Source organism: Notechis scutatus, chromosome Z (genome assembly GCF_049901735.1).
Source record: "Notechis scutatus isolate UNSWTSFEM ecotype Mainland chromosome Z, rNotScu1.2, whole genome shotgun sequence".
Classification (NCBI taxonomy): Eukaryota; Metazoa; Chordata; class Lepidosauria; order Squamata; family Elapidae; genus Notechis; species Notechis scutatus.
This window is the reverse complement of record NC_142025.1, coordinates 101,466,911-101,491,305: the sequence shown is the minus strand read 5'-3', so window position 1 is coordinate 101,491,305 and position 24,395 is coordinate 101,466,911. Positions and strand designations below refer to the sequence as shown.

At 36.7% G+C, this 24,395-nt stretch overlaps 1 protein-coding gene across 17 annotated transcripts in view; it reads left to right on the top strand.

Moving 5' to 3' along the window:
* Nucleotides 1-24,395, top strand: part of MPP2 (MAGUK p55 scaffold protein 2) — a 94,288-nt gene that overhangs the window by 25,783 nt on the left and 44,110 nt on the right. For 12 of the 17 annotated variants that reach the window (XM_087947052.1, XM_087947050.1, XM_087947049.1 and 9 more), the window contains exons 3-4: nucleotides 13,409-13,527; nucleotides 18,018-18,170. In XM_087947052.1, coding sequence (XP_087803178.1) covers nucleotides 13,409-13,527; nucleotides 18,018-18,170 — 272 coding nt within the window. Of the gene's footprint in view, nucleotides 1-13,408; nucleotides 13,528-17,287; nucleotides 17,758-18,017; nucleotides 18,171-24,395 lie in introns of those variants that run through there. The other 5 variants (XM_087947057.1, XM_087947051.1, XM_087947045.1 and 2 more) reach the window with 2 other exon arrangements.

The following is a 24,395-nucleotide window of genomic DNA, read 5'->3' as shown; positions in this document are numbered from 1 at the left end:
AATTTTCTATATAACTTCTCCTCTCCTTTAAATTTTCTCAATTTTTTTTCCTCCTCTCAATTCATATCCTAATATTTATTATTCTTTGTCTGTTCTATTCCAGCCAATCATTTATTTTTCTTCTTTAAAAAAAAGAAGAAATACTTCTCCTGTACATTATATGGAGTATGATGCCTTTATCTTTTTCCCTTATATTTATAGTACCTAATATAAAATACATAACATACATTGGGATTCTGTCTGGTACATTCTAAAATTATACTATATTATCAAAAATAATACAAATCTATTCATTAGTATTGATATTCATTCATATCTTAGACGTTTAACTCATTACTTTTCAATTAAATCACATACTTTTATGAGAGCCCTATTTTCCATAATTATCCCCCCACATCACATATTATAGCTCAATATTTCATTGAAATGTTCCTCCTTCTTCTACTTCAAATCTCATTTCACAAATTTTTTTGCTAGTATACCATGTTCTAATCATTAATTTTAACAATCATTTATATCTTAAACATTTTATCCATTTCAATTGAATATCATGCCTTTGTGGGAACACTTATGCTTTCCACGATTATTACCCCCACATCACAATCTTGAATCATATTTCATTACAGTACTCTCTTTTTCTTAACAAAAATTTCACTTATTTATGTTAGATATTTTATCACATTTTAAGCTACATATTATTTCTAATTTTCTATAATTACTTCTAAATACAGATATAAAAATGCAATCTTATGTACCTTTCTAGAATCCCATTAACAATAAGATCTATCCATTATCTCTGAAAAACTTTTGCTTCTTAATATCCTGCTCCCCACCATTAGAGCTTCTCATCCCTTCCTTTCTCCCTTGCTTCTTCTTCTCCTTGTCCTCTTTAACCCCTTGTCTCTCCACCTCCCTTTTATTCTGCTTTCCCCCTTTCTGTTGTTTCTTAACATAATGTCCCTTTTTCACCTTATTCTTCTCTTTTTGGGCTGTTTTTTCAGATCTTAAAGACCTCTTTTCCTTTTTCTCTTGCTTTTTTCCCGTCTCCAATCAAAGTCCTTTTTTCATCAAAGATGGCTTCTTCTTCTTCTTTGTCCCTATCATCCTCATTCTGCTTCGCATAAATATAAACCGCCATTTCTAAGTATTGAAAAATAGTGCCAAGTCCATCTTCCCCTCCTTGTTTTTCTCTTTCATATTTTTGATATATAAGTTCCAATCCATCCACAGGTGATGCCATTGTGTAGAGAAAAAGTTTTTCCAAACAACCACCCAGATGATTTAATCAGAAATAATTTCCAAAGGTTCCAAAATCACCAAACAATCCAAACAGACTGTTTCTTTTAAATACCTTCTTCTTCACTTTTTCTTTCTGAGGTTAAAGTAATCACAAATCCTTTCCAAATATATTTTTTGGAAGTTTTTAAACTCTTTGCAATTCTAGGCAATCTTCTCCTTATTTTCAAATTTTGCTCTGATTTTTTTTCACTCTCCCTTCCCACTCACAGCCAAAAAGATTTTTTTTCCCCCGCTGTCACTTTAGGAAGGAGAGTAGAACAAAGAAAAAAAAAACTTTCCCCTTTAGGGTATTCGCAGCTTGTGGCTCTCACAAGGAACAATATATCCTTAACAGCTTTCAAGGTTCCAAATCACTTTCTCCCGTCTTGTCCCGGTTAAAAGCACCTTTCACTTTCTCCAGCTTTCTCCCTCCTGCACTTGCTTACCCGGCTGCAGCTTTCTTCGTGGCGGCCATTACTGACTGCCGTTCCTCCGCCTCGGGAAAAGGGAGTTTAGCCGGCTAGGGAGGGGGTTTGCGGTACCCCCAAACCCCTTGCCAGATCCCCCCTGTCTTCAGCTGCCTCTACGGGGCAGCTATATCCCCCAGATCCAAATGGATCGGGGGAACCTTGGCGGCGAACGCAGCAGGGATCGCGCGGTCGCAAATCCCTGCCACCGCCGAAGGCTAGCAAACCGGAAGTTTCATGGTAGATAATCTTAAGTTTGACAATAACTCTGAGCTAACAACAGTATTCTTGGCTTCCAGTTGTGTCCAATTCTCAGAGATTGCCTGAACAAGTCTTGCAGTTTTCTTCTCAAGGTTTTTCAGAAGTGGTTTGCCATCGCTTCCTTTTTAGAGCTGAGAGAAAGTGACTAGCCCAAGGTTACCCAAGCTTAAGGCAGGACTAGAATTCATTATCTCCTTTTTTTCTAGATTAATATATAACCACTACACCAAACAGTTCACTAACAACAATTAAAAACTACATTAAAAAACTATGAACCAATATAAAACCCACACAAGTATAAACAGCAGCCAATATATGTAAAAGAACAGCAGTAATTAAGACAGGCACTGCATTGGTCTACCACACCTACAGACCCCAAGCCTGGTTACATCACTCATTTAAATTTTATTCTGATTTTACTGATTACATAGGAAATACAGTCTAAAGTCCTAGTGATGCTGTGTAGGATGTGAATGCATGAATGGCCACAGCTGCTATTTTTCAGGTTGGATCCTTTATCTTTCCTCTCCCTAAAAAAGTTGAAGTCCACACATCTTAAAGTTGTTGAGGTTGGGAAACACTGCCCTAAAATATTGATACCTTGCATTATTGCAGTAGAGTCTTCATTCAGGCCAAGCTTTTCCTGTCCAGGAGGAGAAAATGCATATCTCAACTCTAATGCACATACAGCTAAATGCTAAGACCCAATTTATGTGTGAAGAGCTCTTTTACATGCTGGAGTATCTCATTAAAAATATCTGAAGATAACACATGTCTTTTCCAATCTGATAACATAGGTGTTGTTGAGAATTGAAGCTGATGTCCAGAAATCTGAAGGGTGAGAAAAAAGTTGTAAAACATGGTTATGTTGCCTAGAGATGATAAAAAAAATAATTATCCAGTACCTCTGAAAATATTAGGCATAATGGTCTACTTATCTTAGTTATTTTCCTAAGCTGCCACCTCATCCATTCTCCCTATGCTGTGCTTTGGTTGGTCTTTTCTTCTGATAGACACCCTTATAAATAATATGTCCTATATTACAAGTACATATTTTTTTCTTTGAAGGGCACACTTGAATATTTCTCCAGGTGCTGAATTCAAACTCTTAAAAGTCCTAGCCAGAGTGGTCATTGATTGGCTAGTAATTAGGTAAAATGTTAGTGTAATACATTAAAGAAGCACCAAGTTAGAGAGAATAGGAAGCTGTCAAACTTACAAAATCCAAAAGAAAAGAAAACAATGCATACACAGATCGATGTTGACAATGTTAAGGTGTGTGAATCCCAGAAATTCCCAGAAAGCATGCTGAGTTGAAATCCAGACACTTTAAGTTGCCAACACTGAGAAACACTGCCCTAGTGGTGGTGATGATGCTTTTTTTCCTTACAAATAGTAAAAGATAGGTGCATCTGTGTTTAAACGCCTCATTCCATCTGTACAGAAGTATATTGTATTTAGAAGTGGATATGTTGGAACTAACAGAATTTTCATGAAGCAACAAGGTAGATGGAAGACTGTGCCCAAGAATTTGGTCAGTAAATGTCAATTGGCATAAAATATTTCTGGGACAAACCTTTTCTAGGTATACTGGGTCATTTTAACTCCAGTTTCTCCCTTTGCCAAGAAAACTTGTCAACTACTCTGGAAAATAGTACAATTATATCAGTTGTAGTAAACAGTTTTGACAATATTTAAATATTTGCTTTATCCATCCTGGTTTAGATGCAAATCTTTTCTCCCATTGCCACAGAAACAAAGATGTAATAGGGTGAGTGCTGGAGAAAGAGGGACCGGCATCTTAGCAGCTAACACTTTTCAGTGTTAAAATATTGAATCAAGCTGTGCTCAGACAGGAAGCAGCTGAAACTGCTTTGTTAATGCCTCTATTGCACACTAACAGAAATTACTGTCACATTTCAAGAAAAGGGCTTGCTAGTATTATTTTTATGGAACTTCACTTTACTGTTGAACTGTCTCCTTAGACTGCTATTTTAGAGTGTCAATTGCCTCCTTAAAATCTTGAAAGGAAGGTAGAAAACACAAAACAAGAGCGGTTATTACTGCTTTTGATTTTGTTGCCTGCTACAGTATACATAATTTGATACCTACGTATCAAGCGCAGCACTCCTAAATTGTTGGATAATGGTCACCTGTCATGAAAGGACTATAGATCAGATGTATAGTAAATGTTTTGAATGCAGTCTCGAATCTGGTGTTTTGCTTTTCTTATTAAAAGGATGAGATAGGTGATCAGAAAATCCTTTTTTGAGCTGTGCTAAGAGTTGTGATTCAACAGACACTGAGGGCCACTTTCATCCCTAAAGTACAATATGCTATGCTAGATAAACTGAAAGTCTAATTATGTACAAGGTAACTCCCTATATTCTTTCCTTTTAAATTAAGCCACTTGATCAATCCTCACTTCTACTATTTTGCCAAGATAGGTCCTATGAAGAGTTAAGTTGATGTAGCTGAGGAAGGTATTTTGTAGAGTGGTGTGGAAAATTATTGACTTTATTCTTGAAAATGAAAGTTTGATTGAGCCAGGTCAAGTTTGATTTGAGATAAAACAGAGGCTGACCCAAGGAGAGCCTTTAGTTAAAGGTGCATTTTTCCTTTTTTCCTCCTTCATGCCACTTCAATATCTGTCAACAAATGACTTCTTTTGAACAATTGATGTAGATTATCAACATGTCTTCTACATGCTCACATATAATCTTTCATCTCTAATACCATGCACAGAGTCAACGTTACTAAAGACTACTCATTTAAAATGGAACACTTTGACCAAAATTGTATAATGCCATGCTTTACTGGCCAAGACAAGTCCACTAGAATGGAAGTTTAAGCATATTTTGCTTACCCAAAGATATTGAAAGACAAGCACTGAAATGAATGAGGGACAGTTGAAGAGAGTTGAATCCCAAGAGCCCAGTGCATGTTGAAAAGTCAAACAAAATTCAGTTCAAACAAAACAACAATATAATGGAGAAAGAGTGGTGGAAAATGAGAGGAACTGACCCTGCCCAGCAAGATTGTACGGACTCCCCAAGATACACAAAATAGGAGTCCCCCTCAGACCTATCATAGCAATATGAGACTCCCCTACATATAAACTGGCTAAATGGCTGGCACAACATCCAAGCTTCCTGACCAACTCTCAAACAGTAGAGTCACATCATCCACACGATTTCTGACAAAATTACAAGGCTTAAATCTGGCTCCTGATGAGATTATAGTCTCTTCTGACATAGTGTCCCTATTTACATCCCTCCTCCCCCACTTAGCATATGAAGTAACAAATAGAAAACTAAAAGAAGAAGAATACAGCACAGATCAGAACAATCTAACAAGGACTCAAATCATGAGGCTATTACAATACGTCGACACACCTTCTTCACATTTAGAAAGGTAATGTGTGAACAAATAAAAGGGGCACTCATGGGATCCCCAATATCAGGAGTTATTGCAAAAAGAGTCCTGTGTGAACTAGAACACTGTGCATTTCAGAACTACACACCCAAATTTTGGTGCCGCTGTGCAGATGGCACATTTGTCATCATCAAAAGAAATGCACTGAAAAACTTTCATGCCATACTGAACTCCATCCTCCCGGATGTACAGTTCACAATGGAAGAAGAAATAGCTAGACAATTACTTTTTTTAGATGTGCTTGTCAACAGACAAAAAGACAGAAGCCTAAAAATCACAGTTTATAGCAAGGCCACCAACACTCCACACACTCCAAATTTCAACAGCAATCATCCACTGTCACACAAAAAGAGTTGTATTGGAACACTATATAGCAGAACTCACTGTAGCACCCAGCAAGCCAAACAGCTGGAGAGCACATGGACAATTCAGGGTAGAATGGGTACCTACAATAATTCGTTACAAGTTGTCTGCACAACAGGGTGGGGAGAAAAAGGAAAAAAACAAGACACAAGACCAACTACATGGCACAACCTGATATATATCAATTTCAGAAGCAGGAGAATGCAGCTTCTGAGATCTGCAAGTGGGCATTGCTATCATATGAGGGCAAATTATGCATTGGAAAGACTGCTTGGAGGTGGGAAATACTTCTAATGTACTTAAATTATTGTAGGTACCCTATTAGATGCCCTGCATGAATTGTCCCTGAGGTTAGGTAGGACAGAAAGGAAAGAAGCTAACCACCAGATTGCAAGAACACAAATGAGTGGTCAGATGAGGAGACCCAAACTCACTGGTAGTCTTACATTGCAATACACAAGGATATACATTCAGTTTTGAAGCTAGTAAGATCATTGGACAAGTAGGCACAAATCAGGAAGGGAGGTGATTGAAGCCTGGGAAATAGGACCCTCATCAATCAGTGCTGATTTACCCCCAGCTTATCAAGTACTTAGGAGGCTAGGGTTTGGTAGCATAAGGAAACAACAGCCAATGACTTAATAGCGACTCATCCATGCCCCAATCTACATCTAAAAAGGTACACACAACAGCCACCATATAAATAGCACACAGAGAACAGCCCAGAGCACACAGAGAAATTACCTGAAGATGGGTCCAGCAGGAGTCCAAAAGCTCAGAAGACACAATCTCTGGTCTCAGTGACTGACCCAGATTGGATGTTGGAAAGTATCCTTTTTCAAGGGCATTTCTGGAATGTCCATCAACTATGCAGGGTATGGTGGTCAATCAGCTCAGGGATAGTCTAGAACAGGGGTGTCAAACTCAAGGCCCATGGGCCGGATCTGGCCTGAGGGGTGCTTAGATCTGGCCTGCGGGGCCACCCTGGAAGCAATGAAGAACTGGCCCGCTGTGTCTCTGTCAGTGAAAATGGAGCTCAGGAGGGCTGCATATGGCCCTCCAAAGCTCCATTTTCGACTGTGATGGCCTCCTGCAACCATCTGCCAATGAAAATGGAACTTGGGAGGGCCTTCCTGAGCTCCATTTTCACTGGCAGAACACTTGGGCCACCATAGGCACCCTCAATATGAATGACGTTGAGCTGGCCACCAAGCCATGCCTCCCCCCATCCCAAGGTCAAACACAACCCTGATGCAGCCCTCAATGAAATCCAGTTTGACATCCCTTGTTCTTTAAATACTATTGAAAAAGGAGTATTTTTCAATTTTTGTCAGACCACATACATACATTTTATTAGCACTTAAGATTCATCCCTCTTTCTCTTGTTCATCCAAAGATAGCTAGTAACCTCATTTTCTAGGTGAAAAGAAATAGAAAGGTGTGTTCTTATAAGTAATACCACCTGATACACTGTGTATTTCTTTGTATGAAGTTTGTTTAGGAAAATAGCTGAAATCAACATTAATTCTGTTGCTTTACAAAGGTTGGTGAATATTCTATGATTCCCACATAAATGTAACCCATTCTTTAATTATTTCTTGGATGAAAGGGTATTTCCAGTTTGAAACCAGATTCATCTGAATTATTTTAATCTTTCATATACAAAAAACTTCTTGCATTCTTTCATATACATGGTGTTTGGGAACCCAGTTGTCACAATATGCTATTTACCATTAAATTCTAAATTTATTTTGGAAATGTGATCCTGAGAACCTAGACATGTTGAACATACCAAGGTTAGCCATCTAAAAGTGGGCTGTCTTCAGCAGGTGGCATTCTCAGATAACATGAGGATATGGTTAGCTTCCCTTTTTTGTGTCTCTTTGTGTCTCCAATGAATAGTTAGTGATCATTGTAATTATCCTCAAGACCTTGGGTGATGCTTTGTGATGTATCTCAATGCCGTAGGGATAATTACAGTGGCAACCATCTGGTGTTCATTAGAGAAATATCCCTCTTCTCCTGCTCCTCCTCATCTTCTTCCTTAGAAAGATTTATTATGGCTTGTTGGAATGTGAAGAAAGGGAAAGATAGGATGAGACTAACTGGCAAAGGCAGTTAGTTTTCTCTGAAGAGAAAACATATGTGCAAGGGCCTATGTGCAAGGCAGTTCTGGATTTATGTGCAAGGCAATTCTGAGATCTGCTCTGTGTACAAGAAATGAATGTGGTTCAGAGCTTATCATTCCCCTAGAACATGGTTGTCTAATCTTTTGGCTTGCCTGGGCCACATTGAATGAAGCTGAATTTTCTTAGGCTGCATATAAAATATAGTTAATGTATATAAATTACATATTAATGTTAAACGTTTATGATCTTGTGGGGCCACATTACTAGTTGTGGCACGTGAGCATGGATTGGACATTCCTAAAAGGAATAGATCAGTTTTCTAGACAGCAGTGAGCAGTAAGACAAAGGGTAGAATGATACACCTGTGCTTTGTATCTAGCTAACATGCTGCCCTCATATTCACTAGGGAATACTATTCTCTCCTCAGAGTTGAAGTAAAATCAACTAGCAATCTGCTTGACTTGGGTAGATAAAACTAGGAAGAACATCATTTAGCCTTTATCTCAATCAGGACACCCAGACAAAATGTAAAGTTTAGTGGTTTTATTTTCTCTTTTTATTATATTTTTATTAACCATTTTTAAGAAAGGAGAAAAAAAGGGGGGGCAAATAAAGTGAATAAATTGTAAATTTACAGGTATAAAATCAGGTAGACACTTCCAGTTATTTAATTAGTGTTAAACAACTGAATAGGTTACATTGTTTTAAAAACCCATTGATTCAAGTAATATATATCAAAATCAAATCAAATCAAGTTTATTACAGTCAAATAATATATATCTGTATTTAAATCAACACTGTCTGATTCATAAGAAAGAACTATAGTACATCCCATTTGAGCAGTTGGAAGTCTTTCCTCATCTAACAGATCATTGAAGGTCAGAATATTAAGATTTCATGTTAAGTGAAATCCAAATTTTAGCTGTGGTATATGCTCATAAAAAGTAAAGATTTATTATTTAACTATGAATATCTGTACATCAAATTCAAATATGAATTTTTAATATTATCCATCACTTAATTAGTGATTCTTCTGCAAAAAAAGAATTGAATATATTTTCAATGGGAGTAGTTGCCGTGTTGCATTTTGGTATATTTTGTTGGAATGTGAAGTTTTATAATGTATAATAAAAAGAGCAAGTTAAAAAGGAAACCGAGCTTTTAGAATTTGATACATTCTGTTAGAAATTATTTTCCAAAATGTTTGAGCTTTACAACGTTACCAAATATGGAAAAAATATCCAACCTGTTGTTAACATTTCCAACAATTTTTAGCAAATGGTCTGTCCATTATAGTAATCAGTAATGGAATTATATGCCAGCAGTAAAACATTTTATACCACTTTTCTGTAAGTATATTTTGTGTAATAGATTTTTTTCACTGAAATTGTCAAAATTGCATACCAATTATATCTAAATTCTGCATCCATCTAAACATACAGCTTTTAACTTGTTTGGTTTCTGAGTCATATTTCACCAACAGTTTATAAATAAGAGCCAAAAATTCTCTGAATTTTGTTTTATAAATATAAATTCTATGTGTTTCTTTGGGTTTCTGTATTCTTTAAAGCTATTTCATTCATTTGAAGATATTGAAACTATATGTGTGTTTCTGGTAAATCTGCATGTTAAAAGTTTCCATATTTGTCTTATTAATGAACGTAGGCAATGTGATTTGTTACCTTTCCACTGAGAAAATTTGCATTTTCCTTTTTTGTGAGAATTTTGAGGTAAAAGATGAAATTGTGGACTGATTCTTTTTTAATTTATTCCAGACTTTAGATATACTGCTTATTATCGCATTATCTCTTATAAATTGTTTATTTCTATTAGTTCAACGAAATGCAAAGTTTCATTCATTCCTTCATTTTGTATAAAATCCATCTCATACCAGTGACTTTGGGCAATTGATGCAAGGGTTGGTCATGTACATTTTTAAAACATTCTCTCTGCAAAAAAAACACCAATATATATTTACACAGCAAGGTTTACCATTCTCTTTCATGTCTGCAGTAGAAAATTTAAAAAGATGAGACTGATTTCCTGATGCCTGGATTGGTCTGATTTATGTGATATTTTGTCAACTCTTAGCAACCACATAGATTTCCACCCCCACCCCCATGATGATGTATCAATAACCTGTTTTTTCAAATCCCCTGACAATATATTCATTGCCACTGTAACACCTTGTTGCTGGTCATCCTCTTTCCTTTCGTCTTTCTAAGCCTTAGAAACTTCTCCAGAGAATTAAGTCTTTGCACGATATGTCTGAAGTAGGATAATTTGAGCTTGGTCATTTGTATCTCGAGGGATAATTCTGGATTGATTGTTCACTAACCCATTTGTTTATTTTCTTGAATGTCCACAGTATTCTCCAACACCAAAGTCTTCTTCAACACCAAAGTTCAACAGTGTCAGTATTCTTCCTATCCTGCTTCCAAAGTCCATCATTGGCTTTACTACTTCACAGGGCTCCAAAGGAAAGACAGGATTAATATTTCCATACTCTAAAACTCTCCTGCAGAAAATAGAGTATAAGCAGAAAATAGAATATAAGCAGAAAATAGAGTATGTTGAACCTGAAAGTATATAAAAGTTTGTATGGAAATGTATATTCAAAAAATTGAGAGCACATTGCATCTACTATCAAAAATGTTTGGTTATGTTGGCATTTTTGTTAACAATAAAGTGGCTGCCATAATGTGTGACCAGATAAGTTTGTTCACTTCTTTAATTCCTTAAATTTTTCTTTCCTTGTCTCTGGGAAGTGGAATGGGTCAACTCGCCATGGCCATCTTGCTGCTGTCATCTCACTGCAGCCATGTCTCCATGACCAACTCGCTGCAGGACACATGGTGAGTTGTCCTGCAGTGAGATGGTCACACTGGGTTGGTTGCAGCTAGATGACCATGATGAGATGTATGCAGTGAGTTGGCCATGGTGTCCAAAAGCCTCCAGGGAGGTAGAAGTGCTTGTAGGTTGAGTGCTAAGCTAAAGCCGCTAACCCCTTTCTGTCTTTAGAATGATAATGGGTTCATTTTGGACCCCAGGACACACTTCAAAGTATAATAACTTGCCAAAATCTTATGCTTTGTTTACTGTGTGCCAGCTTTCCTGTTAATTTTTGTAATTGTTGTTTGAAAAATAATATTTGAAAAAAATTAAGTGAGACATGAAGCCCAATGGTTGGGTCTGGAAATTGTATACAGACATAGTGGTGCTGAAGAACATTGTTTGGAATAGGCAAAGAAAACAACTTTGATTTATTGTCCATAGTGGTTTTTTCCCCTTTTATTTTATTGCTTGATTTTTCATTTCTTTCCACTGTCTTTGCTGTTGTGCTTGCCATGTTAAGAACAAATACACTTTCAGGGAGAGAAACAAATAAGATAAGATTAGCAGCAGATGCATCACTGGAAGAGCTTCAGTAATTAATACTTGTCTTTAGATGTGACTGTTTCTGGGTTTAAAAAAAAAAAAAAATTTGCTTTGCAGCTTTGGAAGACTGTCTGTCCTGTTGACTGACTGAGAATAAAATCTTAGTTATTAAATCATTTATAGATGAATTTGTGAAACAGAGATGAGGCCAATGCCTGTGGCACTCTGCCAGCATTAATCAGGTTATAGAAAGGGTGCTTGTTTGCATGTGGAAAAAGCAAAGGGGATTGCTTGCCTTAGTTTCTGCCCGGGATATGCTGATAAGAGGAGGGAATGTCAGTTTGACCTAATTCTTCCAAAAGAAGCAGAATATCAGAAGACTTTGTCCCTCTAGTTTTGGATATATCTTCCATCTGAATCATTTAGCATTGGTTGGAAAGGAATAAATTCAAGTGGACAGCTTGTACATTGAATATGATCTATATATCTTTGCGGGCTGGACAATATGCTGCAGAGCAGTTTGATTAAATCTGATTCTGAACCCTGATAATACTCCAAGATTTATAAAGTCACTTAGAGCTTTATTGGAAAATCAACAGTCCCTAGCATTCAGGCTATACAGGTAGCACTTGACTGTTCAAGAAGACTAGTGACTGTTTGAGATTACAACTGACCTCAAAAAAAAGGAGACTTATGGCCCAGATGCAAAGCTCGCATGTTCAGTCCCCCTCCATAGTCACATGACTGAATTTCAGGCACTCAATAAATGGCCACATTTATGGCCATTCACAGCATGTCACAGTCACATGACTGTATTTTATGGTGGTTTTATGAAAATGAGAACTTCTAATTTTTGGCAAAACTGTACGGATAGTGAACTGTTGATTTGCTTGATGACATCCATGTTTAAGGCTTAATAGGAATTGCAAAAAAGATTGCACAATTGGGTTGGTCACATGCCTGGTCTGTTTTACAACTGTTATGACCTATGTTCTATTATGGTTGTATGTTAACCTGTAACAGATTCATCCAAATGAACAGGTGATCAGAAAAAAGGTGTACAAACATAGTACTGCAATTATAACATTAGAAATAAAATGTGCAATCTTGTGAATACCTGCCTAGCTCTCATTCTTCACACCTTGATTTTCATAGCAAAATTCAAGTCTCTACAGTCACTGAGCTGAGTCATTTGTTACTACTTCAGCAGTCAGGTATACCAACCATTTCCAATGGAACAATTCATTACGTGAACTTGACCAAATGCAGAACACAAAAGCAAATTGCATGACAAATGATAATAGTAAAACCATGGATTGTTCTCAAATCCGCTTAAAGCAGCTTAATGAAATAGCTTCAGGAAACACACAGCTTTTTCTGGCAGCAGAAGTTAAGGGAACAGGTTGAGATGAACTATATCCACATATATTGAGCAAGAATGTTAGGTTTTCATTCATTCAATTAGTTAATTTAATTCAAAAAACATGATTTTTAGAGACTGTGAATGCATTAGTGAAAGCATTAGACTGAGATTAGCAAGGAAGAAGTTCTGTTCTTCATTCAATAGGGAATTTATTTTGTAATCTAAACACAAAGGCATCTGTCTCTGCAGTGAAGTGACCCTGCAGTACTTGAAGTGACACTGCAGTACTTGAGAATCATTCTGGAAAAAAACCTGAAGATAAGAAGTCCAATTTATTTGAGAAATCCTAAAGTGCTGCTGGGAGAAAAAAAAAGATAATCACAAATTGCCTTCTTTTCTTAGTACTAGTGGTAGAATTTCTGGACAAAGCTGTTGGCTGGTAACTTGTAAGAAGAGATTTGTGTCAGTATTTGTGAATGAATGACTCATAAATATTTATTAAATTTTATACATTTCCTCCCCACTATGCATATTTCTAAGAATTCTTTCCACTTCAACTTTGTTTTTGAATGCCCATATGGTTTCATATCTGTTCTACATATTCAAGATGTGTTACTTTTCATCTCCCCCTTTTCCATCTCTTGAAAGGTTAGAGAGTGGGTAGATTAACTCTCTGTTTTTCATTATTTTTATTTTATTAAGACTAATGCTAGTGCTATCATTTCTCTACACAGCTATGCAGCAGGTCCTGGACAACCTCAGTGACCTCCCCAATTCCATGGGAGCTGGAGATCTGGATCTCATCTTTCTCCGTGGCCTCATGGAGAGTCCAATAGTAAGGTCATTGGCTAAGGTACAGTTAAATGGGTAGCTAGGGATGGGATTGTAGCTGAGCAAATCCTGCACCTTCAGTTCCACTCACTTCCACTACATCCCAAACTTGGCAACTGTAAGACTTGTGGACTTCAATAGCTGGCTGGAGAATTCTGGAAACCCACAAGTCTTAACGTTGCCAAGTATGGAGACCTCTGCACTACATCACTTACTCTTTCTCAGTCTTGGCCATAACACATTTTTCCAAATAGTTGAGTTGACAGTTTCCCCTATTCCTTTGTCCCTCCTCTGTCCTTCCTTCCTCATGAATAAATTTGTACCTTACATTCATAAAAAAAATCAATCCATTTTGTTTATGAATATAATTATTAATTTTGATAACTGCTTACTGAAAAAAAATCACTATTTACAGCTGCAGAATCTATTCTTAGTGGCAAGACTAACCAGGAAAATGAGAATTACAAAAGAAAGAAAGCTGCTCCTTGGGACAAAAGAGTTATAATGTACTGTCCATATGCAAAATCTTGTTTAAGAGTTTCTGAACTTATAGAATCCTGGATGACGCCAGTTTGGTGATTCTGCAGTATCTCCTCTCATCTTCTCTCCTGGGAAATTACTTATTGATTCAGAAATTCTTCATAATTTTATCTAAATCTTTCCTTCATACTAAGAAAGACTATTGATTTTTGCTGGCCTTTTAATGCTTGATCCACCACTTCTTTCTGTTCTTTCCCGGCATCTTCAACAATTACCATTAGATTCCCAGCATTTACTACGGTAGCATGCATTTTTTTATTTGTAATTGTTCCTAGAAAAACATGAAGCTGAACTCAATAACTCGATGGGTAATACCAGTAGTTGCACTACTTCTGTTTTGTTGACAACAATGTGGAAGTGGTTTGTCATTGTCTGCTCTGGTCTGTTTTAGACTTAATTTATTTTATAGCCTGTGAGTTCTTGATGGGCTCCCAACCAAGTACTAACCAAATCTTAGGGTTTTTTTTTAGATCAGCCAAAATAATTTGGTATGGTTGTTTTTAGCCCATGCTGTTTTGTTTTGTGTTTTAAACTGTTTTAGTTGTATATCTTGTAAGATGTCTAGAGTCTATTGGAGTAGGTGGTGATAGTACATTTCATAAACTGTCATTTTCCTCTTCCACCATCCTGAATGTTGGCTCATGATTGATAGATGAGGTGATTTTGTGCCATCATTTTTTATCCCTAGCGATCATAAAGGTAAATTTTCTCTGTGGCAATCTGTTCTTTATATGGTCTTCCAAGTCTCCCAATGGTGTGCTCTTCACACTATAAGTAATCTATCTACCTTGCTGCTGTCTATCCACTTCGCTTTCCTTCTATCTTTCTTAACATTGGAGCCTTTTCCAAAGAGCTAAGTCTTCACAAAATATGTCTGAAGTAGACCAATTTGAAAGTGGTCTTTTATATCTTGAGTTAGAACTCTGAATCTCAATGTGCTACCAGTTGTGCTACCAATGTGCTACCAATTTATGACTATCAGTATATTGCTAACTACAATTTTCAGAAGTTTTCACAATTAAACAGGCTAATTGGGACTGCTGGGAGTTATTGTTTAGCAAAATCTGGAGAGCTACTTCCAAACCTAAGATAAAACTTCCAAGCAACCTAGAAGACTCCTGCCCAAGAAACAATTAGAACTGAATTGTTGTCTCTCCCTCTTTTTCCGTTATTCATTTCTGCCCCTCTTGTTTCCTGTAATTAACGACTCCAGATTTGCACATATTAGAAGCCATAAGAAATGCAATATAATGAAAGAAAAATAAACTCATATAAGTAATACAGTATATGGTGAAAGGCAAGCAGCAGTTGATCTATTGTTGGTCTTTAAAGGAATGTTTAAAATGTTTAACCTATCAGTCTGAATTCCTGAGGCCAGTATTTCTCAACCTTGGCAACTTTAAGATGTGTGGACTTCAGCTTCCAGAATTTTCCACCAATGTTGTCAAGAGTGAGAAACATCCCTCTGACTATTTTGCTGTCCCCTAAGAAGACTCCCAATGATTTACAGTGTCATACCTAAAATCAATAAAGTAATTGCAAAACAGTAATCATTAACCACCCTGTTATCTGTTATTCTAGCATCAGTGCTTACAATTCAAAATTAAAAACATAAATGCCTTTCTAAAGACTGTCAAGAAAGGAGGAAAATCAAGGGGCAGGCTACTGGGGAAAAAATGAAAATGAAAAAAAAAACATGCCCTCTGCCCCCCATGTATCCTGGGGGGACCCTCAATATCCCTGCTCAGAATTATCAGACTGGTTACATCAGCTCTGCCTGAAAGAGATGGTAGTTTCTTATGGTTTAAAAACCAGAGATTTGGACTGTACTCAGAAGCCTATTGGTATTCACAACAGAATCAGTCTTACATGGGTGTAAAGGGCTTTTTTTGTTTTTTTGCATTAAAGGCCAGCTTCAGAGACAGCCTCAACTTGACTATGTTATAGTAGTCTAATCAGTAATGAAGGCATATGCTTATTTCCACCAAGGCTTCCAATTCCAGAAGGGCTGCAGCTCACTCATCCTCAGAATTTGTCAGCAAAGGCTCTCCTAACCATGGCTTCTGTCTGCCTATCAAACAGTAGCCCTGAGTCTAGCAGTACTCTCAAATGTGCGGTTGCTTTTTTAAAGAGAGGGACACCCCACCCGGTGGCACAGCTGAGCTGGAAGAAAGCCACTTGGTTTTGGAATAAATAACACATATCTCACAAAGATTCAACTTAAGCTTGTTCCTTCCCATTCAACTGTTCACAGACTTCACACACCTGATTTAAGGCCCTTCTGCATTTGGTAGCTTAACCTGGAGTAGAAATTAATATCTGCATATCATTGACCTACTGATAACTTCGCTGTGGAATTAATAGATGACCTCTTTCAGCTTCTTCAAGTAGACTTTTGTGTGATGCTGTGAGCAGGCTGGGAAAGAAGTGCAAAGGAGAATCAATATGAACAATCAAGAGATAGTCGACTGCTTATCTCTTAAATTGCAGTGCAACAGGAAACCTGGAAAGAAGCATTTTAAACCATCTCAAAAAGAGTCTGTCTGAAAGAGGTCATGGTAATGGGGAAGGGGAATGAGTCACATTGTAAGCTTGAAAGTGAACTTTACCTGTTCAGTCAAGCTCACTTCATTTGGTAAACCAAGCAGCGTCTCAGAATAAGCAAAAAGAGAGAAGCCATTGCAGAATTTGACCTGTTGAATTGCTAGGAAAATCCCTAAGGTCTGCTAAAATCTGTCTCAGTCCACAAGGCTTCAGGGAATGGACCATTTAATTAGTCCTTTGATCTTTCAAATATTATCAGGGGTGACAGAAAGTGATCCAAATACTGCAAATGATTCACAATTGCACCTTCAATTTTCAGATGACACACCAACTATTCTGAGGTGAAGCCTGGATTTATCACCTGGCTACCACTGTGAATCAGGCTAGAGATTACTTGGAACAAGTTCATAATAGTTATGCAGGCCCTGAGCTCCTAAATCTTCTCAGCATCTCCATCCTCATCCCAAAGAAGTCAATACCTAACAACAGTGTTTCTCAACCTCAGCAACTTTTAAGATACATATGGACTCCAACTTGCCAGCGTGCTGGAAGTCGAAATTCACACATCTTAAAGTTGTTAAGTTACTGGCCTAGAAGACTCTAAACTCCTCCCAGGCGTTTTCCTATTAAAAATAATGGAAGTGTTCTGACAAAATGGTATTCTCCCTGTGTTCTAGGTGATCAGTTTCCTGATCCTCAAGCATTATAGGATTAGGATGAAGAATTGGTCGTTATTCAACCAAATAAATGCAGCAGCAAAATACTTCAGGATTTTCCTGCACTTATTTTGGCACCGAAAATGGTTCCCAGACAGGATTCATATTAAGCCTGCTCTTTTTACCCTCCCCCAATTTCCATGACTGAAGTTAAGCCTCTATTTGCCAGTCTATTATTTTTAGCTCCTCTTTTGTGTCTGTTTCCCTGCTTGAGGCTTATCTAGAGCAGCTATTCATCTTTCATAAAGCAAAGACCTGTTTGATTTCTGGCTACATGCCACCGAGGGCCAGGAAAAGCTCTCAGTTGTCTCACTGTTCCCCTTGCTGTGTTTCTGAGCAAGTGGGTTGTGTGTTTCCATACAGAAGAGTAGTTACTTGGCTTCTTTTTCTTTATAACATGCACAGCCCATTCTTTGTGTTTGTCTTCAGAAAGACTTGACAAAGCTTGACGAGTACCCACTGCGTAAAGCTATTTAATTCTAGAAATCTTTATAAGACCTTTATGCTTATTTTTTTTTTAAAAAAAAATCAACAATCCTTAAAAATGGTGATCTTGGAATTTTTAGGGAACCCAAAGAATATAACTTAATATCCTTACATTATCTGCCGGGACACAAGGCTGTAGGAGGAGGACAAAGGGTTTGCATGGGTTTATCTGTTTATGTGTCCCTTTAATCCCTTCTTTTTTGCCCTTTCCCCATCCACCTTGCAGGCTCATGAGCGTCTGGAGGAGACAAAGCTGGAGGCTGTGCGGGACAACAATTTGGAGCTGGTCCAGGAGATACTTAAAGACATCACACACATTGCTCAGCAAGATAGCACAGCCGCTGAACTGGCCCGCATCCTCCAGGAGCCCCACTTCCAGGTAGGAGGGGAATCTTCCTGGGGGAGGGAGGAGAAAATTGGGGAACAGAAAGAGAGAGGATTTCAGAATTTTTTGTATGTTTTGTCGATTTGTTTGTAGAGTATTTGGAAGGATAAGGAACAAAAATGGTACAATTAGATAAATTAGGTAGATTCTGGACTTCATAAACTTATAGGGGGAACCTCTTGAAATTTTATTACATTTAGAAGCCTTCTGTTCCTCCTTAGAAATTGCCTAGATTTTGCCCCAAAGTCTATTCAAAAAGGTTATATCTGTAAATGTATTAATCAAAGAGAGAGAAAAAAGGGGACAAAAGCAATGAATATTAGCCATTGCGTTTTGTACCGAGCTTAGGATATTAGCATTATATCTGATTGAGTTGGGAATTGCTACTTACAGTAACATATCTTTTGCTGGGATTTTATAAGAAAGAATATCAGATTATTGCTTTAAAAAAAGAGCTAAAACATCTGGATCAAAGTAATTAATGACCTGCATTTATAATATTCTCTTCAGTGGCAGTTGCATCTTTTTTCATCCAGGTGCTGAATTAAGAAGAAATATCTATTGTGTAACTGCAGGTTGTATCATTTATCCATGTCTGTTCATTGACACATTATGTTGCAAATATTTGTTTTATATATGTATAAAAGAGTGGGTAGATTTGTATAGCTGAAGAGATTTTATAAATTGTTTATTATCTGGTAAGTTTGTGTAATTCATTGTTATAAAGACTTTGAATTGGAGCAGATTTATTATTAGTAAATTTCAACCACAGCTTTCTCTGAGTAAAGTGCCTTTGCAGTTCATTAGAGATGAGTGTTTATGGGGTGCTAGACATACTTTACTTCTTTTTAGCATGTCTGTTCATAAGGGTCCATGTTTAATCATGATGATGCCAAAAGGATGAAATATGTATGGTGACCTCATAATGCAAGCTCTCCCCCTTCACACTTATGGCATGTTGTTGCACTCTACTCTACACTTTTGTCACTTGTTCCTTCTACTCCCACCTGGCATGTTTAAATCTATTCAGGATGGCTGTGTGGCCTAACATACACTCTGCTTGAACTGCTATCCAGTTGTCATCTGGCTTAAAATAAAGATTCATAATAGAAGTTAGAAGATCTGGAACTGTCTGTCAATATGTCCCTTGAACAGCAAGCTACTCAGCTTGGTCCTTCTCTCTATCATAATACTAAAGTTGTAGCCACTATTTCTGAATTTGAATCTATGCACATACATTTTCCTAATAATTTTTAAAGTAATAGCAGCCTCTTTCTGTTCCCTTTGTTATTTCTTCTTTGATGTATATATAAACCTATATCTTCAGCTGAGTAGAATGGCAGAGTGTTTGGATGCATGGTTGGATGGGTATGCTTAGATTCTCAATTCTTAGTCTGTGAAAAAATACAGCAGTGCAGTCATCTTCAACCCCTTTTATGCCTTCAATGCCTTCTTCAATGTCTTCTATGTTCTTTGGACTATGATTCTAGTTATCTCCAACCCATAAAGCTAAAGCAACAATCACCCACCTTAGTGACACAAATTTTGCCCAAATTTCAATATAGCTTCCTCTAATCTTTCACAAAAATGTTAAATAAAAACATTGGTACAAAATAAAAACTTCTATCAGAACCAAAATATTTATCAGAATCATCATAATATAATCTCAACCAGTGGTGGGATTCAATTTTTTTTTTACTACCGGTTCTGTGGGTGTGGCTTGGTGGGCGTGGCAGGGGAAGGATACTGTAAAATCTCCATTTCCTCCCCACTCCTGGGAAGGTTGGGAAGGTGGGAAGGTTACCACTGGTTCTCTGAACTACTCAAAATTTCCCCTACCGGTTCTCTAGAACTGGTCAGAACCTGCTGAATACCACCTCTGATCTCAACCTAATCAGACCTGGCATAGAGTTATGCATTCTGTCTAATATTTATGCATTAGCCATGTAGTATGGCTGCAGTAGTATTATTAATCCTTGTTATCTTCTCTGTTTTCCCCTCTTATATTGGTATTATTGATATCATCATCATCCTATTGCTTTGCGTGTACACTGAGAGCACCAGAGAAAATTCCTTGTGTGTCTAATCACACATGGCCAAATAAAGTATTCAATTCAATAAAAATGATAATATACATTTAAACAGTATGACTGAATAATGGATTGGATGTCATTAACATGTTTTTGATAATCAGGTTGTGATGGGGAGGTAATCCTGCTGGCACTATAAATATGATGGCTTATTGGGTGTCTAGATCAACACCATCTTCCCAATACAGAGTCCTCACTTTGGAGCAACACAGTGTTCTACCATCTTCATTTTTCTTCACTTTTCATGTGTTTATTTTTATAGGAATAGGTGTAATTTAATTTCTTTCTCATTGTCCAATTTCCAAAATTCTCTCTTTGGAGTTCTATATTGGCTGTTTTAAACTTTGAATGAAGTGTGGTTGTTGCACATATTTCACAATAGAAAACCAAGATGACAGTGTTTAATAGGAAGATAATAATATAGCCACCCCATTCAAAAAAGTTTTCTTTCATGTCCCCAAGGTAGGGAAAAGTAAGCCATGAAAAATTCTATCTGCTGTTATTTCTGATGTTTGTAATTTAATGGATTTTTTATAGTATTCTTTAGAATCTGAACATCCTATTTCTATGTTTCTCCTTTTGTCTATGTAAAAACAATATTGCTATCATGGTATCAGTAAATCTAGAGGGCTACAATCAAGGGAGGCATCAAAAAAACAAGTTGCAAATTAACATAAGGCTTTTATGTTTTATTTTCTTCCTTTCAATCATATCGAATTCTCAGAGAGTGCCTGAACAAGTCCCTGCAAAAATATATTTGCAAGATATTTCAGAAATGATTTGCCATTGCCTCCTTCCTGTGTCTGAAAGAAATGACTCGCCTTCAGTCACCCAGCTGGCTTTGTGCGTAAATAGGGATTCATGGTCTCCTCCATGTTGCCAGTACACTAAACTGGGTCTCAAATCTAAAATAAAGCCTGTTTGTTTTCGAGATTCCTAATACGGGGAAATAGCTCTCATGACTGGAAAATCTTGTTTTTTGAGTTTCTGATACAACATACGTTGTTTTCATGCTCTGTAGGTGAAATTTCTCAAGTTAAATTGCTTTCCCAACTGAAAGCAAATAGCTTTCAGACTAGGGAAGTATTTGGATATAATCACCCAACCCAGGGCAAGACTTTGTAAGTTTTATTATCACAATATAAAAGAGCCCAGAAGCTTTTATATGTGATGTCGAATAATTTGTATGTTGTTGCTGTGCTATGAGTTAATACAATTTTGACCATGCGCGAGGAGAAGCTAAAGAAGAGTTGCAATTACATTCTAAGTAGTAAATGAGGCCTTCTATCAAGTTATTAATGTGAATGCTGTTGTTTGGAAGAGTAAATTAAGATCATGGTTTGGAGAGAAATGGAGAATCTGCTCTGCTTTAATCTACACAAAGGATGTCATTTTACTTGCTTCTCCCATAAAATATCATTTCTCTGGAAATATCCTTTTACCCAAAATGCAACCAATAGGGTTTTAAAATATATTCACATGCAGTATTTTCATCCACCCATTTAGTTTTATTGAATGAATTAGCATAAACTGAGACAAGCAAAGGGAATATATTTTTTTCTTTTTTCTTTCTTTTTTTCTGCTGTTCCCATCCTATAAGTATGTCATTGCAAATGGTTTTCATATGTAATGAAGGGTGGTTACCAAATAATAGCTTCACTATTCTGCAAAATACGGCAATCAGTGTGTTCGGTCCCAAGACTCAATCTTCTACCCTCATCATAGGTATTTAGATTGTATATAAAGCCAGAGATCATTTAATATAAGCAAGCAGAAAACATTCTGAAGAGCTGAAAGAATATTGTGTTGAAGCAGAGGCTTCAAGGGATCTGCAGTAAATCTAAATAGTTGAGTGAAAACTAGCAGTGTGATGTATTCAGGTAGGTTACTGCAATGTGAATGGTCAACAACACTTGGCAGGTTCAGTCTATTGTTGCCTTATGCAGATTATTTTTCCAATATCTTTGGAGAAGAATGTAGTTTCTGGATCATAAGGCAGTGTTTCTTTTTCTTTTTTTTAAATAAAGTTTTATTTGGGTTTGCACACATACAAAATACAAGTAAAACATCTTTTTTGAAAATAGCATTGTCCCGGGTTGAACTTCTTTATACAGACACACATTCAATTTCATGCTCATTTTTGTGTTCTATTCCATATCATATACTATTCTACATTTTCTATATAGTTTTTCCCCTCTTTTAATTTTCTCAATTTTATTTTGATTATCTCATCTCAATTCAAATCATTATATTTATACTTTTGTCTGTTCTGTTTCAATTTCATATTATCTTTTCTCATTAAGTAAATGTTCTCCTGTAGTTACCAATTGGAGTATGACACCTTTATATCTTTTAATTATATCCATTCAACTCTTATTTAAACTTCAATATATACCTTAAGGTTATGACCTTCAATATAATACATAATACATAACTTCCAATCAAATTCTGCTTGGTACATTCTTATAATACACACTATATTCTTTTAAAAAAAGGATTATAAATATATGTAATTATAAACCCTCATTCCACTCCAATTCAGTTCTATCATTAATAATCATTAAAATCTTAACATCTTTAACATTTCTTTTCAATTAAATATCATACTTCCTTAAAGACACATATAATCTCCATAATTAATTTTTCCCTTATTTCTCTTCACATATGTTTTGTAAATCATTAAATATACCTTTTGTTACATTTATTTATTGACAAGCATTCCACTGAGTTACGATAGCTATTTTATCAAACATTTTAATCATACATTGTTTCATATTTTCTGAAATTATTTCTATTTCTAATATAACAATACTATCTTATGTACCTTTGCAGAATCCCTTTTTCCATTAGATTTTCACCCATTATCTCTAAATAGGCCCTGTTTCTCTATATTTTGTTTCTGTCCTTTATAACTTCTTTTCCTTTCTTTCTTCCCTCTCATCTTCTCCCTCCCCTTTTTACCCCTTGTCTCTCTACTTCTAATTCTCTCTTCTGCATTTCCCTCTTCTGTTGCTTTCTGATTTTATACTTATTTTTCACTCTATTCTTTTTTGGGTTGTTTTTCCCAATCTTAAACTTTTCATTCTCTTTCCCCCTTTCCTTCCCCCCACCTAAGATTACTTGTTCATTAAAGATGGCTTCTTCTTTGTCGCAATCTTCTTGTTCTGCAGGCATTTCTTGTTGTTTTTCATAGTTCCAAATCTCCATTTCTAAGAACTGAAATACGAAGCCAAAAGAACCTCTCCCTTCTTGTGCATCTTCTTTGTACTTTTTAAGTTCCATTTTCAGTTCTTCTAAAAGTGGAGCCATTTTAAACAGTTTTAAACAACAACCCGATTGATTTTAGTCATTCAAATACAATAACCAAGAATCCAGAGATCACCAAGTAATCCAAATAGTCCCAAGCTGTTTCTTCTTATTTCTTTTTCCACTTTCTCTTCCTGGGGTTTTACTATTTTGTTGCGATGTTTCAGTTAAGATGTATCTTTTGGAAGTCTTGTTGAGATTTTGCTATAAGTTCTTTTTAATTCCAGGCAGTCTCCTCCCTTCCAGATCCTGCCCTTTTATTCTTTTTCTCTCCTTTCCTGTTTTCAAAAGCTTTTAATTATCCAGAAATCTTTATTATCCCTTTGACTGTTTATTTTCAGCATTAAATGCCTATTAATGTCAGTGGATTTTTTTCCCAATTTCTTGCTTAAGTCTCTTAGCTGTCAGTATAGGAAAAGGAGAAAAAAAAACCCAAATCTTTTCCCTTTTCTCTTTCCTTCGCAGCTTAAAAAACTTCTTAGGGAACAATGTTATTGGTTTTTTTTTAATAGTTTCAATTCCAGGGTACCTTATTGTTGTTTTTGCTGTTTGACCTGGTCAACCAAAACTTTCTCTTCCTATCTTCCTCCTGCACATTCTTTTCCAGTTGAGTTCTTCTTTGTGGTGGCCATTTCTGACCACCACTACAACCACCTTCGGGAAAGGGAGTAATGACCAGCTGGGGAGGAGAGATGCAGCTCTCCTCAACCCTGCAGGCAGTCTCCCCCTTCTTCACCACCTCTACGGGGTGGCTTAGCCCCGAAACCAGCCGGCTTGGGGTGCTCCAGCGGCGAGCACGGATCAAAACCGCGCAGAGATGTGG